The sequence below is a fragment of the Spinacia oleracea genome, chromosome 3, assembly GCF_020520425.1.
Source record: "Spinacia oleracea cultivar Varoflay chromosome 3, BTI_SOV_V1, whole genome shotgun sequence".
Taxonomy (NCBI): domain Eukaryota; kingdom Viridiplantae; phylum Streptophyta; class Magnoliopsida; order Caryophyllales; family Amaranthaceae; genus Spinacia; species Spinacia oleracea.
Genome location: NC_079489.1, coordinates 115,449,696 through 115,467,301, shown reverse-complemented (window position 1 = coordinate 115,467,301; position 17,606 = coordinate 115,449,696). Strand labels below are relative to the sequence as shown.

General features: G+C 38.1%; 1 protein-coding gene across 1 annotated transcript; it reads right to left on the bottom strand.

Moving 5' to 3' along the window:
- Window positions 1-1,213: 1,213 nt before the first annotated feature.
- Window positions 1,214-3,380, bottom strand: LOC130469991 (secreted RxLR effector protein 161-like). Its single transcript, XM_056839544.1, has 2 exons — window positions 2,791-3,380; window positions 1,214-1,265 (listed from the first exon to the last, which is right to left on the bottom strand). The coding sequence occupies exons 1-2, from the start codon at window positions 3,378-3,380 to the stop codon at window positions 1,214-1,216; spliced, it is 642 nt and encodes a 213-aa protein (XP_056695522.1).
- Window positions 3,381-17,606: the final 14,226 nt, after the last annotated feature.

The following is a 17,606-nucleotide window of genomic DNA, read 5'->3' as shown; positions in this document are numbered from 1 at the left end:
GAATCAGGGGTGTATGTTGATGATAAGATCGTCAAGTCCAAAGATAGTCAAGGACATACAACAGTGCTTCAAAAGTTCTTCGACAAACTCAAGCAATTCAATATGCGGCTCAATTCGCAAAAATGTGCATTCGGGGTAACATCAGGAAAGTTACTCGGGTACTTCATCAGCTCTCAAGGCATTGAAGTTGATCCTTCCAATATCAAGGATATCTCAGCTATGACTCCACCCAACGGATGGAAAGGAAATTCGGGGATTCCTTGGCAAATTACAATACATCAGTTGATTCATTTCCAAGCTCACCGTGGCCTAAGGTATGGGAAGAAGACTGTCAACAAGAATTTGACACCATCAAGGGCTATCTTTCAAATTATCGGTGTTAAAGCCAGCAATCCCGGGCATTCCACTCAGGCTCTATCTTACAACAACCGGCTCAGCAGTTGGGGCAATGCGCGCCCAATAAGTCAATGGCCAAAAAAACGCAGTGTACTACTTGATCAAAAAGCTACTAGAATACGAGACTAGGTACACGTACTTAGCTCGAAAGACTTAGCATTGCCTTGGTTTGGGCCACAAAGAAACTCAAACATCACATGCTCTCCCATATAGTGCACGTGATATGCGAAGCACATCCTCTCAAGTTATTGTTCGAGAAACTGGCTCTCAACGGTCAATTATCCAGATGGTTGGTCATGCTAGCCGAATTTGACTTGAAGTACCTTCCTAAAAAGTCCATCAAAAGTTTCGCGGGCTCAAATTTCTTGGCAGATTGTCCTATCGAAGCCGAGGAAGAATGTTACTACTTGCCAGACGAGCAAATACTAATGACAAGCAATGACAGTTGGTCGTTGCACTTTGACGGTGCCTCCAATCAGAACAGATGTGGTGTCGGGGAAATTCTAATTGCTCCTGACGACACTTACACCCCTATCTTTGCAAAACTCCAATGCAATGTTACAAACAATGCTGCTTAGTACGAAGCCTGGATAATGGGTCTAGAAGCCGCCATAGATCTAGGTGTTTAGAAACTTCGGGTATACGGGGACTCCTCCTTAATCATCAACCAGATTCCGGCAAATTGGAAGTCATAAGTGAAAGTCTAGCTCTATACCAGTCATATCTTGAAAAGATGTCAGAGCATGTCGAAGAGCTTCGGTACACATACCTTCCAAGGGAAGAGAACTAATTCGCCGAAGCACTGGCAAAACTGGCTTCAATGATCAACATTCTGAATAGCATAATTGAAATGCCCCTTGTCATCGAAACTGTGAAGGAACATATAGATGCATAAAGCGGAATTTCAGGAAACAATTTCCTAACATCTATCACAGGATCTCATGCATAACAATAGTATAGATCAGATTAAGTCGAAAGAATAATCACCTTTGTAGCGTGTTCTCCCGTTCGTATGCAAGCTTCGAACATCTTAGAGCCCCACTTGTTGCTCCTCTACTCAGTCCACAAGCACGAATTGAATCCCACGTATGCTAGTACGGAAGAGAGCGATCACAATCAGTCTCTTGCTTTGTTTGGGATGTACGACGTTTAGAGAATGAGAGTTAGGGGTTTTGTGGTTTCCTTTTGTCAGATATTTTTTGATTGAACGTGATTCCTAAATCCCTGACATTATAACTATTAGAATGTGAGAGTTTTAGGTTAACACAAAACTAAAGCCCAACATTCTTCCCTTAACAGACCGGTTGCCATCGGGCCTTTTGGGCCCATTCCAATTAATGCTTATATGTGTGACCTTATAGGATTAATATATTTTAGTTGTAGGTCCAATCAATATTGTCCTACTAATCACATTTATTCTCTAGCAAGCAAATATGATTACTAAAATAATTAACTTATTATCTTCATAATTAATTCCTATTTATATTTAGTAATTGCCGGAAATGTCTAAGGACATAATTCCTTCAATCTCCCACTTGTCCGAAGACAAGAACGCAATGCTAAATTCCTTAAGTCTCTTAATGCCAAAATTTGATAACACGATGTTATTCTCAAATTCTTGTTTCTTGATTGCTGAGTTCGAACTTGTTCAAATAAAGATTAACATTTTAATCTCATTCCGCATGGCCATGCAATTTTTCAGTTCTCGCTCATCAAGAGGCCCAGACACCATTCCTATCAAATAGGAGGACTTATTCACTCTTGTATGACCATAACTCCCACTCAATTCTTAGCCCACCTGGTCACTGCCTTTATAACCTCCTTTTACGGCGCGGCGTTTAACAACGTCAAGGTTAAACTAATTGTCTCATGGTTATTAAGACATACTCATGTCTAAGGAATCCACTAAATATAGAAGTTTGATTCTACTTTTAGAATCTAGTTAGGTCAAGTCTCAATGTATCAACTATGCATCCACATGATTAATTAGACATCTCTATGTCTCCATAGCCCATGGAATGCGCTATCAATTAATTACATGCTAGTCTTCACATAAATCACTTATGTCCAATTTAGTGATTTAGACTAGGGACTTAATAAGTTGTGATTTCAGTTCACTTTATAGGGTTCCATTATCAAAACGTTTTCGATAATCCTATTTGAAAACACAAGTTATTTGGACATTTTATTTAATACTAAACCAAACAATTAAATAAGAATGAATTTTTATTGATAAACATTCAAAGCATAATAAATGTCTTTACAATTGTAAACATGAAGTAAACAACCTAAAGCCATTCTCCCATATGCCTAAGCCCCATAGACCTAGTATGACTCTCATGCTTAGGTTGAGCAAGCGGTTTAGTCAAAGGATCAGCCACGTTATCCTCAGTATGAACCTTGCTTACTTTCACATCCCCTCTTTCAACGATCTCTCGAATAAGATGGAATCTCCTTAGCACATGTTTGGATTTTTGGTGCGATCTGGGTTCCTTGGACTGAGAAATGGCACCATTGTTGTCACAATACAACTCAATGCCATTTTCAATGCTAGGAACTACACCAAGTTCACTAATGAACTTTTTGATCCAAACAGCTTCTTTTGCTGCATCACTTGCTGCAATATACTCAGCCTCTGTTGTAGAATCTGCGATGGTACTCTGCTTAGAACTCTTCCAGCTCACAGCCCCTCCATTGAGACAAAATATGAAACCAGATTGTGATCGGAAATCATCTTTGTCACTTTGGAAGCTTGCATCGGTGTATCCAGTGGCAACCAACTCATTATCTCCACCGTAGACCAAGAAATTATCCTTAGTCCTTCTTAAGTACTTAAGGATATTTTTTGCTGCCATCCAGTGCGCCTCTCCTGGGTTTGACTGGTATCTGCTGCACATACTCAAAGCATATGCAACATCCGGTCGAGTGCATACCATGGCATACATAATGGACCCTACTGCAGAAGCATAAGGGACATTACTCATGCGCTTGACCTCATCAGGTGTCGAAGGACACTGAGTCTTGCCAAGTGAAATGCCATGTTGCATGGGAATGAAACCTCTTTTGGAGTTTTCCAGCTTGAACCTTGCAAGAACCTTATCAATATAAGTCTCTTGGCTAAGTCCAATCAGCCTTTTGGATCTATCTCTATGGATCCTTATTCCCAAGATGTACTCAGCTTCTCCTAGGTCTTTCATGGAAAAACAACTTTTAAGCCATTCCTTGACTGACTTAAGCATGGTCTTGTCGTTTTCTATGAGAAGTATGTCATCCACATACAAGACTAGGAAGGAAATACTACTCCCACTCAACTTCTTGTATATACAAGATTCCTCTTCATTTCTGAGGAAGCCAAAAGATTTGACTGCCTCATCAAATCTGAGGTTCCAACTCCGGGATGCTTGCTTAAGCCCATAAATGGACTTCTTAAGCTTGCAAACTTTTCTTGGACTGTTTGGATCTTCAAAACCTTGTGGTTGTGTCATGTACACATCCTCTTTCAAGAACCCATTCAAGAAAGCGGTTTTGACGTCCATCTGCCAGATCTCATAGTCATGAAAGGCAGCAATCGCAAGAATTATCCTGATGGATTTCAGCATGGCTACTGGTGAGAAGGTTTCATCATAGTCAATACCATGAATTTGTCTAAAACCTTTTGCCACTAGTCTTGCCTTAAAGACATCAATGTTTCCATCTTTGTCCTTTTTAGTTTGAAAATCCATTTGCAACCTATGGGTTTAACCCCATCAGGCAAAGCAACCAAGTCCCGTACTTGATTTTCAAACATCGAATCCATTTCGGATCTCATGGCTTCAAGCCATTTCTCGGAGTCTTGACTCATCAAAGCATTTGTGTAGCTAGTAGGTTCCTCATGTTCTAAAATCTCTATTTCAGAACTTTCAGTCAAAAGGAAATCAATATATCTCTTTGCCGGAATGACGGTCCTACTAGACCTACGTTGGGGAACAACAGCAGAAGTTTCCACCTCATTAGGTTGAGGGACTTCGCATGGATTATCTCCAAGTGGGACGGTAGAAGGCGCATGAATGGAATGCACCGCCTCCTGAGCATTTTCATGCTGGGTCGTCTCTGACGAGGTGTGAACCTCATCCATTTGTTGCTCATCTCGAAGAAATTCGAGATATACATTACTCCCACTTGTTTTTCTGGAAATAAACTCCTTTTCCAGAAAGACACCATCGCGAGCAACAAACACTTTGTTTTCGCTTTGGTTGTAGAAGTAGTATCCCTTAGTCTATTTTGGGTAACCCACAAAAAGACACTTATCGGACTTGGGTGAAAGCTTATCAGAAAGTAAACGTTTTACATAAACTTCACAACCCCATGTCCTTAGAAAAGACAATTTTGGAACTTTTCCAGTCCACATCTCATATGGCGTCTTTTCTACTGCTTTGGACGGAGCTCTGTTGAGTGTGAATGCCGCTGTGTCAAGCGCAAATCCCCAAAATGAAGCAGGAAGGTTAGCAAGACTCATCATGGACCGAACCATATCTAATAGAGTTCGGTTCCTTCTTTCGGAAATCCCATTCAACTGTGGTGTCCCTGGTGGAGTCAATTGCGAAAGTATTCCACAATCTTTCAAATGATCACCAAACTCTTGAGATAAATATTCACCACCACGATCGGATCGCAATGCTTTAATTTTCTTTCCAAGTTGGTTTTGTACTTCATTTTGGAATTCTTTGAACTTTTCAAAGGATTCCGACTTATGCCGCATGAGGTAAACATATCCAAATCTGCTCACATCATCAGTAAAAGTAATGAAATACCCGTACCCTCCCCTAGCCAAGGTACTCATAGGTCCGCACACATCAGTATGTATGAGGGCTAAAAGATCATTGGCCCTTTCACTTGAGCCTGTGAAAGGAGACTTTGTCATTTTCCCCATTAAGCAAAACTCACAAACTTCAAATGATTCAAAATCAAATGATTTGAGAATTCCATCCTTATGAAGTTTCTCTATGCGCTTTGAGCTTATATGGCCTAATCGACAATGCCATAGGTAAGTAGGGTTCAAATCATTTGGTTTGTGTTTCTTGTTTTCTATGTGATAGATATGGTTTTGTAAGTCTAGTACATATAAACCATTTGATAATTTAGCAGAGACATAGAACATACCATTCAAATATGCTGAACAACAATTATTCATAATTTGAAATGAAAAACCTTCCAAATCCAAAATTGGAATCGAAATTATGTTCTTGGTAATAACTGGAACGTAATAACAATTATATAGTTCTAGTATTAAACCAGAAGGCAAGCGTAAACTATAATCTCCTACAGCTAAAGCAGCGACTCTTGCTCCATTGCCTACTCGGAGATCTACTTCGCCTTTGCTCAAGCTTCTACTTCTTTTTAGCCCTTGCACATTACCAATAATGTGCGACCCACAAGCGGTATCAAATACCCAAGAAGTAGTTGTAGCTAAATTAACTTCTATGACATTGATACTCTTGAACTGCTTACTTCTCTTGACCATTAGAACATCATTATGTTCAGGCTCACCAGGTAAGTTCCCTTCGTCCTGAACCATCATACTATGCAACCTCTCTAATTTAGCATTCTTCTGAAACAAAGTTTTCAGTTGCTGGATTATTGTGTAGGCATCCAGACCATCAAAACGCTTTTGATACTCTGGTTCCATGCAAGCAAGCATCAAACATGTTACTTGCAGAGAGTTATCCTGGAGAGTTTGTTTAGCTCGACATTGAGCAAAAATTAATTAAATCACGATTTAATGATTCCAATCAATTAATATCATATATTAATTTTGCAAATTCAAGCCATAAATAAATCTTCCCTTAATTGAATCAAAATAATAATGTTACATTACCAATAATGTGCGACCCACAAGCGGTATCAAATACCCAAGAAGTAGTTGTAGCTAAATGAACTTCTATGACATTGATACTCTTGAACTGCTTACTTCTCTTGACCATTAGAACATCATTATGTTCAGGCTCACCAGGTAAGTTCCCTTCGTCCTGAACCATCATACTATGCAACCTCCCTAATCTAGCATTCTTCTGAAACAAAGTTTTCAGTTGCTGGATTATTGTGTAGGCATCCAGACCATCAAAACGCTTTTGATACTCTGGTTCCATGCAAGCAAGCATCAAACATGTTACTTGCAGAGAGTTATCCTGGAGAGTTTGTTTAGCTCGACATTGAGCTTCAGTAGCATTTTCTGGCAAGGGTTCAAGAGGGAGTGGATTGTCAAGAACACTTTCTTTTTCTTCCGATCTGAGAACAATTCTCATAGCCTTTTCCCATTGTAGGAAGTTGTGTGCATTCAGTTTGTTTTCAATTAGAGGGCACAAGTTAAAAGTAGAGTTGTCATTTGTACTAGACATGATAACTACAACAAAATGGTAAAGCAAGATTCAATATAATGTTTATCAAAAGTAGCAATTAAACAAATTCAATTCACTACTACCCTTTATTCAAAATTAGAAGTCCCCGTTGAATAAAGAATTAACCAAGATCCCCTCCCACTACAATCAAACGGACTTTGGCCCTGCTACTTTAATTTATAGTATTTGAGGTAAGTAAACATTTTACTAATTATCACTGATTATAACTCTTGGTAGACAGGTTAACAACTCTTTGTATTTTCCTATCTCTTAGCTTCAAAACCCAAAACTTTGTCTTTTGATAGTTTTGTTGAGTTAACATGTAAGTTTCAAAAACCTACCCTACTATCCCCGGAATTATAAGCAACACCCTGATTTGGCAGAACCTATTACTCATAAGATCTAAGGCTTTATAGGTGTTGTATGGAAAAGCACATAAACTCAATATTATTTGGGACCTAAGTTTACTATGTTGGTTAATTAAAGTGAACACATTGCTTTAAATAACCACATACATAAACTCAATAAGCATTTTAAGGCAATATAAAATGCATAAAAAAAATGTGATCCTAGTATGGCCCCTAAAATAAGCTCAAATCTTCTTGGGTTCCTGTTCATCTTTCTTGGATCTCCATCCTTGAATTTCTGATTGAACCTTCTTACTCCATCGAGCTCATAATACGAACTTTATAATCTAATTTAAGCTTTTAAATTAAATTACAACAATACAGAACGATGCGCAGATCGTATTTCAAAATTTACAAGAATACAAAACGATACGCAGATCGTATTTTCTATCCTATTTTGGGCCATACTAGTCACTTGCCTGTAACAAAATATCATAATATTCCATACACGCAAATAATATCAAAATATATTAGACACAAATTATTTACTTATTAACTATTAATAAGCAAATAACATTTCCAAAATAATTATAAAAACTTAAACAATTTAAGTTTAACATTATTTAAGAAACCTTATTATTTTAAGTCAATTACTATTTAAATATGGCTAGAATAATCTTATTAATCAAGAATTTGCATTTATTGGAAACTTATGAATTTATGCTCTTAGAAAATCTAATTTTGAATAAATAATAAAATATTTTAAAACTTACCAAAATTGATTTGGAAATTTATTTAAAGATTGATTTTGGAACTCTTCCAAACTAATGTAGGAGTATATACGGAGCTTATTTAGGAGCATTAGATGTTCCTTTTCCTTTTCCTTTTCCTTTTTTTTTATTAGAAAAAATTAGAACGAAAGAACTATTGGAGTAGCATTAAACCAACACAGCTTTCCCTTCTTCCGCTTTTGCCTTTGCAGTAGGATTAAAAACAACACAGCTTCCTTGAACTTTACCAATCATCGCCACCCAACGGCTACCAGGGCCTCCGACCAGCTACCACAGCCTTTTCCAGTCGCGTTGGTCGAACCAGCCACCAGGCGAAGCCAGAAGCACGGCCAAAACAGCCGCAGCCAGAACTACCGCAGCAACCAATTGCACAGTGTTCTGCCGCTGCTTCTTCCGCCGCCTCTTCCGGCATCTCAGGCGCCGCGACTGAGTCCCTAAGTCACCCTCCACCGTGGCTCCACCGTCGTAGGTGGGGCCACCCAGCCATGGTGGGTAATTATTTAAATTTGTGCAACAATTACCCAAATTTAATTAATCTTTATCCAATTTTGTTTAAAGATTAACAAAATTAATTAGGTGTGATAATCCGAAAATTATGGCAGAAATTTTGAATAAATTAACAAACCTTAAACTGAATTTTAGGGTTGTTAGAATCAGATTTCAATTTATAATCTTATTAAAAATTTAAATCTAACTATAATTCAAAATCTAAGGCATAATTATCTAATTGTATTAAAAAAAATCAGAAAAATAACAATTATTTTCCGGAAAATTCAAAATAAATTACCAGGCTGATCTATTGAATTTTCTTAACAAATAAAATCAAGAATTTTAATTGTTATCCTTAAATTTTATGATTAATCGAATTAAACATAAAAATTAACCAAATTCAATAATTAATATACCAAAATTCCGAAAATTAGGTAAAAAATTACCAAAAAATTTCGGCTATTATATAAAAATTAGGGGATAATCAGTAGATTTATTTAACAAATTAAAAATCAAAATTTTAATTGTTAACAAATTATTTCCATGATTAATCTTATTAACCAATAAATAATTTAAAATCTATCGAATTTAATTTTAAAAAAATCCGAAAATTTTTGTGTGATATTAACTTTAAATTTCGACCCTGTGATAAAAATTTCGGAATTTTATAAATTTATATTGAGCAAAAATTAATTAAATCATGATTTAATGATTCCAATCAATTAATATCATATATTAATTTTGCAAATTCAAGCCATAAATAAATCTTCCCTTAATTGAATCAAAATAATAATGTTGCATACAATCATGATCATAAAATATTATGCAAGAGGCTAAAACTGATACCACTGAAGGAACATATAGATGCATAAAGCGGAATTTCAGGAAACAATTTCCTAACATCTATCACAGGATCTCATGCATAACAATAGTATAGATCAGATTAAGTCGAAAGAATAATCACCTTTGTAGCGTGTTCTCCCGTTCGTATGCAAGCTTCGAAGATCTTAGAGCCCCACTTGTTGCTCCTCTACTCAGTCCACAAGCACGAATTGAATCCCACGTATGCTAGTACGGAAGAGAGCGATCACAATCAGTCTCTTGCTTTGTTTGGGATGTACGGCGTTTAGAGAATGAGAGTTAGGGTTTTTGTGTTTTCCTTTTGTCAGATATTTTTTGATTGAACGTGATTCCTAAATCCCTGACATTATAACTATTATAATGTGAGAGTTTTAGGTTAACACAAAACTAAAGCCCAACATTCTTCCCTTAACAGACCGGTTGCCATCGGGCCTTTTGGGCCCATTCCAATTAATGCTTATATGTGTGACCTTATAGGATTAATATATTTTAGTTGTAGGTCCAATCAATATTGTCCTACTAATCACATTTATTCTCTAGCAAGCAAATATGATTACTAAAATAATTAACTTATGATCTTCATAATTAATTACTATTTATATTTAGTAATTGCCGGAAATATCTAAGGACATAATTCCTTCAAACTGGTCAAGAATCAGCATATGTCTATGCTTTTGATGTTCGGAGACATCCTAAAATACTTGCAAACTTTAGAATATCCGCCTCACTTCTGAAGAAAACACTAAAGAGCTTTGCCACTCCAAGCAACAAACTTTGTCATTAAGGTGGTAATTTGTACAAAACAGCTCCAGACGACCTTAATCTTTGATATATCAGTAAACATGAAGCATAGAGTGTCATGGAAAATGTGCATGTTGGAGTCTGCGGTACTCACATGAATGGGAGTATGTTATCTCTCAAGATCATAAGGGCTCGGTATTTCTGGACCACGCTCGAACAGGACTGTCACTTCTTTGTCAAGAGGTGTCCCACATGCCAAAAGTGTTCCAATATGAGGCACATTCCACCATCTTTTCTATACTCACACTCTTCACCTTGGCCTTTCTAAAAATGGGGAATCGACGTCATTGGTTAAGTCACTCCAACAGGCATCGTGGATATTGAGTTCATACTAGATGTTATTGAATATTTCACCAAATGGGTTAAGCCGGATCTTTCAAAGTGCTGGGCTCCAAGCAGGTAGCACAATTTATCAAAGAAAACGTCATATGTCGATATGGTATTCCTCATGAGTTCATCAGTGATCAAGGAACCCACTTTCAAGGTGAGTGTGAGGATCTATTCAAACAATACACTATTCAGCATCACCGGTCTTCTCCTTATCGCCCACAGACAAATGGGGCAGTCGCAACGGCAAACAAGAATGTCAAAACTATCATCATGAAAATGACACAAAATCTTCATTTCGCATTGTGGGGGTACCGAACATCAATTCACATTTCGACCAACGCAACCCGGTTTTTCTTGGTCTTTGGAAAGGAAGCCGTACAACATATTGAACTTGAGCTACCTTTTTTGAGAATAGTTCTTGAAAGAAAAATTCCAGAAGTTGGATGGGTGTAAGCAAGATATGATGAGCTAATCCTGCTAGATGAACATTGGCTCCAGGCCTCTCATCATGTTGAAATTCACGCCGAGTTTCCATACACTTCAAGAAGAAAGTTCAAACTCGTAGCATCAAGGAAGGCGAGGTTGTCCTGAAAGCCCTTCGCAAAAGCATCATGGACCCAAGGGGAAAATTCAAACCCAGCTGGGTCGGACTGTACATTGTCAAGAAGATCTCTCTGGGGGAGCATTTGAGCTAACAGATGTCGATGGTACCGAGTTTCGTTCTCTGATGAACTTGGATCAACTCAAAAATTCTATTTCTAATTCAAATGCATTTCAAGAAGTTCTGTATCAAGAACTACGTTCGCCCTGATTCCTTAACGGGACACGTAGGCAACCTTATTCCGAGGCCCAACCACTTTAATATTCAAAAAAATTCAAAGTCTCCTCAATTAAGGCATTCTAAAAGTCAATCAATGTTCAAAGCACGAATTCGAATTTTACAACCCATTTGTTATTGTTGCTCTTATTCCAAACATGCAAAAACATAAAAGCAAAGTATGTTCAAGAGGAATTTAGCACAGTTTTCAAATATGAGAAAGTGGTGATATTTCTCATTCATTAAACTATTTTCGAACAAGTACAAATGGCTTTAAACCCTTAATTCAAAAGCTAATTCGATTACAAGATTGGGATCAAGTGAAACAAAATCATTTCAAGCCTTTTCACTTTTCCCAAACACATCACTAAACACATTTCTAGACACATTGTAGACGCCTACATTTGTCCCCAGGCTAGAAGAGAATAGTTTAATGATGAAACAAAACATCCACTTGTCAAACATATTCCAAATCAAGCAACAAATGTTTGACAAGTGGATTGAAAAACATAAAAAGAATTTACGTCAAATGGGCAGAGTTGCACTCCAACTAAACCCTTAAAAGAGATTGAAAAACATAAAAAGAGTTTTAGTCGCATTCCAACTAAACCCCTAAAAGAGATCGAAAAGCCTAAAAAATAGTTTTAGTTGGAAATAACTCAAAATAAGATTGTAAAGCGTAAAAAGGGTTTTAATCCGCGATAAAACGCATGGAAAATAAACGTGCGCGCACAGGGCCCAGCGCAACTAATCATTCGCGCCAACATCCACGTGGAAGAATGATCTCGCGTCCTTTTTTCAGTCGAGCCGAAATACAAACTCTGAAAGCAAAAATAAGATTGTAAAGCGTAAAAAATGGTTTAAATCCGGGATAAAACCGGATTAAGTTGGATAAAACGCATGGAAAATAAACGTGCGCAAGAATTTTCTTACGCACAGGGCCCAACGCAACTAATTATTCGCGCCAACATCTACGTGGAAGAATTATCTCGCGTCCTTTTTTCAGTCGAGCCGAAATACAAACTTTGAAAGCAAATCTGACGCCAGCCTAACAAATCTGGCGCTTTCCCCTGTGTGCGAGAAATTTCTCAAGTCAGGTGTTGTGTCCGAGAAATTTCTTGCACATAAAATTGTTTCGGTAGTTTTGAAATTGCGAACATCTCTATCTTTCACGACACCTTTTCCTATAAATAGGGCCTTAAACTAGCCGAGTAAAGGTCACCAAATCAGAATCTCTATACTATACCCAAGTTATAAGCCTAAGTTTTAAGTTCTCCATACGTCCTTATAATTGTTGTGTGTACTTTGTAGTTCCGCTGCATTAACTCTTGTTAAGCGGAACTCTGCCCGTATAACCGCTCCAATTAAGCCTGTATCCTTTCCAAGAGTCTAGTCAAGTCAAGGAAAGTAGGTTGCGTAAAAGGAAAATAAGTAACATGCCATAATCTGTTTTATTTCTTTTATATCTAAATATTTATAACGCCTAAAAATATATTCTTTGGACAATTAGGATTATTGTTAGGTACCTTAAACTAATCAAAATCATATTCTTAACGTCTGTTAGTTAATACTTGTGCATTAAAGTAGTGGGAGCAGTTTTAGAATCAAGTAAAACCTTTTCTTGGAAACAAGGAATTCTGAAACAGAATTCAAAGTTGATTTTATTAAAATCGTTTTATTTATTTTCCAAAGATTTTTCTTAATAAAACTTTATTTTATTTACAAATACTATTTTCTCAAAACATATTAAAACACACATGTTCTTTTTGTTCCATATTATGCATAAACAGTATTAAAATACTTACATAAAATCTGAACATAAACTCATATGTTGTAGCTTTCATGTTGGCACCTTTTGAAGCTTTGTTTGAACGCTTCATGCATTGTTCCTTCTCCAGAACATTGAGGCACTTCATTATATATGAGGAGCCCGCTTAATAACTTGCTTAGGATCTTGCTGATGATTTTCGTTGAGGATCAGTCGTATGAGGATCAGCCGTTGAGAGGGTTGGTAAGTCAACGCAAAAGGATTGGGATGTCAAGCTTGCTCACGCCGAATTTGCTTATAATTGTTCTCCTACTTATTCTACTGGTCATTCTCCATTTGAAGTGGTGCATGGGATTAATCCATATTTTCCATTGGATCTGATTCCATTGCCGAAAGATGAGTTGGTTCACAAAGATGCCGATGCCCCAAGTTGAAATCTATGATGAAATTGCACCAACAAGTTCGTGACAGTATTGAAGCTATCAATGCCTCTTATAAACAGAAATCAAATAACAATCGCAAGCCTCGGGTGTTTGTCGAAGGTGATTTGGTTTGGGTTCATTTGAGGAAAGAGCGTTTTCCACGCAAACGCAAGAACAAGCTTATGCCTAAGGCCAAAGGTCCTTACAAGGTGGTTGCACGTGTGAATGATAATGCTTACAAGATCGAGCTTCCGGGAGATTATGGTGTCCATGCTACTTTCATTGTGGGTGACCTCTCACCCTATCTTGATGATGATGGCCTTGCTGAATTGAGGTCAATACCTTTTAAAGGGGGAGGGGATGATACGGTCATAGATGAAGGTGATGGTCAAGGTGACAGTCTTATGCTAACAATTGGAACCAAAGCTGATTTGGGTTCGATGGCTCATTTTGTGTGCATGGTGACTTGGATTGAGTGAGTCGTTTGATGGTTCGTTTAATCAAGTGTGTTTGATGGTCCGTTTAATCAAGTGCATTTGATGGTCCGTTTAATCAAGTGCGTTTGATGGTCCGTTTAATGGAAGTGTGGCTGGTGGTCCGTTTAAGCTTATCTTTATTTGTTTTTGTTTAATTCAGTTTAATAAGGGGACAATTGTTTTAATCCCATTTAAATTCAGTCTTGTACTTAGCTTTAAATATTGCTGTTTGTTAGGAGGGTTTTAAGCCTTTGTAACCTCCAAATTGGTGACTGAATTAGGAGGCTTTTAGAGCTTTGACCACCGGTTTTAAAGGCTCTTAAATGGCTTTTAAATGGATGTTTATAGCTCTTGTAACCACCGGTTTTTAGCTTAGTGTTTAGGCTATTTATACCAGCTTGTTGAATGGAATAAAACAACCAATTTTGAAGAATAAACACTTGTTTTCTGTTTACTTTGAATTATTGATTATACCTTAACCTTTTCTTTGTTTTGGACGTGTTTCCTACTCCAAGAGCCGATTGTGAGTCAATAGGTCTTGCCTTTCAATCACGTTTGACGAGCTATAGGTCTAGCTTGTTAATCAACTATCCTTACTCATACAACGAGTTTTTAAACTCGTATCATTTGTGGTATCAGAGCTGCTGTTCGTGATTCTTACGAGCTAAAATGAATTTTGACGATCCTGACTTTCTACAACATCTCCAAGAAGCCTTGAAGAACGTTCGAGATGGGGGATTTTGAAGGCATCCTAGACGTGATCCACCACGGGTTGTGGATGAATTCAAAGTTACGGAACTTCCTGAATTTGTTGGTGGAACAGATCCGGAATCTTATTTGGAATGGCAGCGCAAGATAGAGCGAATGTTCGATTTCAAGGACATTGATGATGAGAAGCGTTGCAAGTATGCCATATTGAAGCTAGGACGAGGAGCTTCATTGTGGTTCGAAGGACTGAAATCCAAGAGAATTCGTGATGGGAAGGAGAAAATAGCCTCTTGGGAGTCTTCGAAACGTAAGCTACGTAAAAGGTATGTGCCAACAACTCATAGAATAACGACTTATCGTAAAATTGCTGAATTGAGGCAAGGGAAAATGAGTGTGGCTGAATATATTGATGAGTTTGAAAAGTTGTCCTTAGTGGGGGAAATTGAGGAAATTGAGGAACAAAAATTGTCTAGATTTTTAAGGGGTTTAAACTACAATATTGCCAATACCGTAGACCTTTTATCCATATTCTGATTTTGATACTCTTTGTGGACTTTGTTTAAAATTGGAAAACCAAGGGAAAGAAAAATATGGGGGAGGGTCAAGTATGGATGGTAAGGCCAAGTCCTGGTCTAAATCCGAACCTATCTTGAAACCAAACACATCACCTAGTACCACAGGTTCAAGTAATTCTACGGTTTCCCCAAAATTAGTTAACTCAACCAAAGAACAAGTCTATCCAAGGTGCGTTGTTTTAAGTGTCAAGGGTTTGGGCATTTTCAAAACGTGTGTCCAAATAAACGGGTAGTGACCTTGAGAGAAGCTGTTGAATGCCGTGAGGAGTTGTTTGAAGAGGTGAAGAGGTTGAGGGACGTATTTGTGTTTGATGAGAGTGGCGATGAAGAGGAGGAGGAGGGGTATGAGACTCCAGTTTATGAGACAAATCTGGTTCTTAGAGCTCTACAAACCCAAATTGCATTTACTGATTCGGACCAACGAGATCAGTTGTTTCATACTAAATGTCTAGTGAAAGATAAGTGGTGTAGTGTGATTGGATGGGGGGGAAGTTGCACCAATGTTGCTTCTAGTGAGATGGTTTCAAAATTAGGCTTAATCACTACATCCCATCCTAGGCCATACGCACTCCATTGGCTCGATGATGGTAATAGTGTGAAGGTGTCAAAACAAGTAAGGGTTGGTTTGACTATGGGTTCGTATGTGGATCAAATTCTTTGTGATGTTATTCCTATGGATGCTTGTCATATTTTGTTGGGACGTCCTTGGCAGTTTGATAAGGACGTGGTTCACAAGGGGAGAAGCAACGAGTATGAATTGAGAGACAAAGGCTAGAAGATTGTGCTAAAGCCTATGTCATCACAAACGGTTCGATCCATAAGTGTGCAGCAAAAAAAGAAGCCGAATCTCACCATGTTGGCTAGTGGGAGAGATTGAGCAAGCTCTAGATAACGGAGACTCATGATACCACTGTAGGGGAATACATTTAAACATAATAAATCCAATAATTCATAATAATTCATAATAAATCCGAAAATTCAACAAAAATTCCCAAAATGTTGACAACAGCAAAAACAAATAAAACATGCTAAAAAATGCTTTGAATACATAAGGCCCATGATACCATTGTAGGGGAATACAGTTAAACATAATAACATGTGCGGGAAACGATCCCCAAAGCCAGGAAGCATGTATAAAGCACAAATTAAGCATACTTACGTTTGAAATGTGTTTTCCTCAGTAATCTGTCAACAAACACGAACATAGAACTCCACCTGTCGTTACTCTACTTGGTTCACCGACACGACCAGATCCGTCTTGATAATCGTAGCTTAGACAATCGATCAAGAGTGTTTGCTTTTGGGAAGAACTCACTTTAGAGGCACAGGGAGAATTAGGGTTCTCTGAGTCTCTAGGGTTTGAGTATGATTGAATTGTGTTAGGAAAACTTGGGTGAGTAGGTTATTAGAATAACCTACTAACCGGCCAAGCTAATAAGGCCACGACCGGCCAGCAACCCCACGCGACATACACACACGAGCACGCAGCCAGCTAGGCCGTGGGCCGCGCGCTGCTGCTGCTGCTGTGTTGTTGTTGTCTCGGCCCGCGTGCGCACACGCAGCTGCTCGGCTTTGGGCCAGCGCTGCTGTGCTTGCGTTGCTTGCGCACCGAGCGCCCATGGGCCCTGAGTGCCTCGCACATTTGCCTCGTGAGCTGCTCTTCGTATTTGCGACTTAATATCGTTCCGGATATTACTTATTGTTTCGTATACGACAACGATACAATTTATTCGTTTCGCCCAGCTTACGAATATTCGCGATACGATGTACGATTCCGATGCAAGGTCATATCGTATAATACGTTTTTTAAACTAATTCTCGAAAAGCTATTAAATGAATTTCCGATTCATTTAATCCGATGATCTGTTACGTGCCATTGGTGTGACCTTGTAGGTTCAGTCAAGAGTAAGTTGTAAGCTTAATATTCATTAGAACTCACTGATCGGAAGCATTTTTCCAGCTAGCTGTTCCGATCACTTGATCTCACTAAATTAATTGTTCGCAATTAATCTGAACCTTGGTTTTAGACGTAATGCACCTTGGGTGAAGGACATATTTCCTTCAGTCTCCCACTTGTCATTCAGACAAGTGTGCATTCACATTCCTTTGTCACTTAGTGTCTTACTGAACATAAGGTAAGATCCAAGCCATCCTTACTAGGTCCAAAAGTGTTTCTTGGATTACAGAGCTCAACTGTTAAACTTTTACAGAAGATTAAGCCTTAACCATTCTGAGCACGGCCATGCATTTTTCAGTATCTAACTCTCCGAGAGGCCTTGTTACACAACAACACCATATTCTATCAAAGATAGGAGGATAATCCATTCTTTCAATCTATGAACACTCACTTTGATTCATAGTACGCCCAATAACTGCTTTTATAGCCTCCTTTTACGGTGCAACGTTTAGCTAGCATCAAAGCGAACTAATTCTCAAACGAGCAGACATAAC

Coding starts and splice junctions, on each gene's coding strand:
- LOC130469991 (XM_056839544.1), bottom strand. CDS start 3,380: ATGAGTAATGTCCCTTATGCTTCTGCAGTAGGGTCCATTATGTATGCC. Junction 1,266..2,790: donor GTGAAAGTAAGCAAGGTTCA/TACTGAGGATAA, acceptor GTTCCTTCACAG/TTTCGATGACAAGGGGCATT.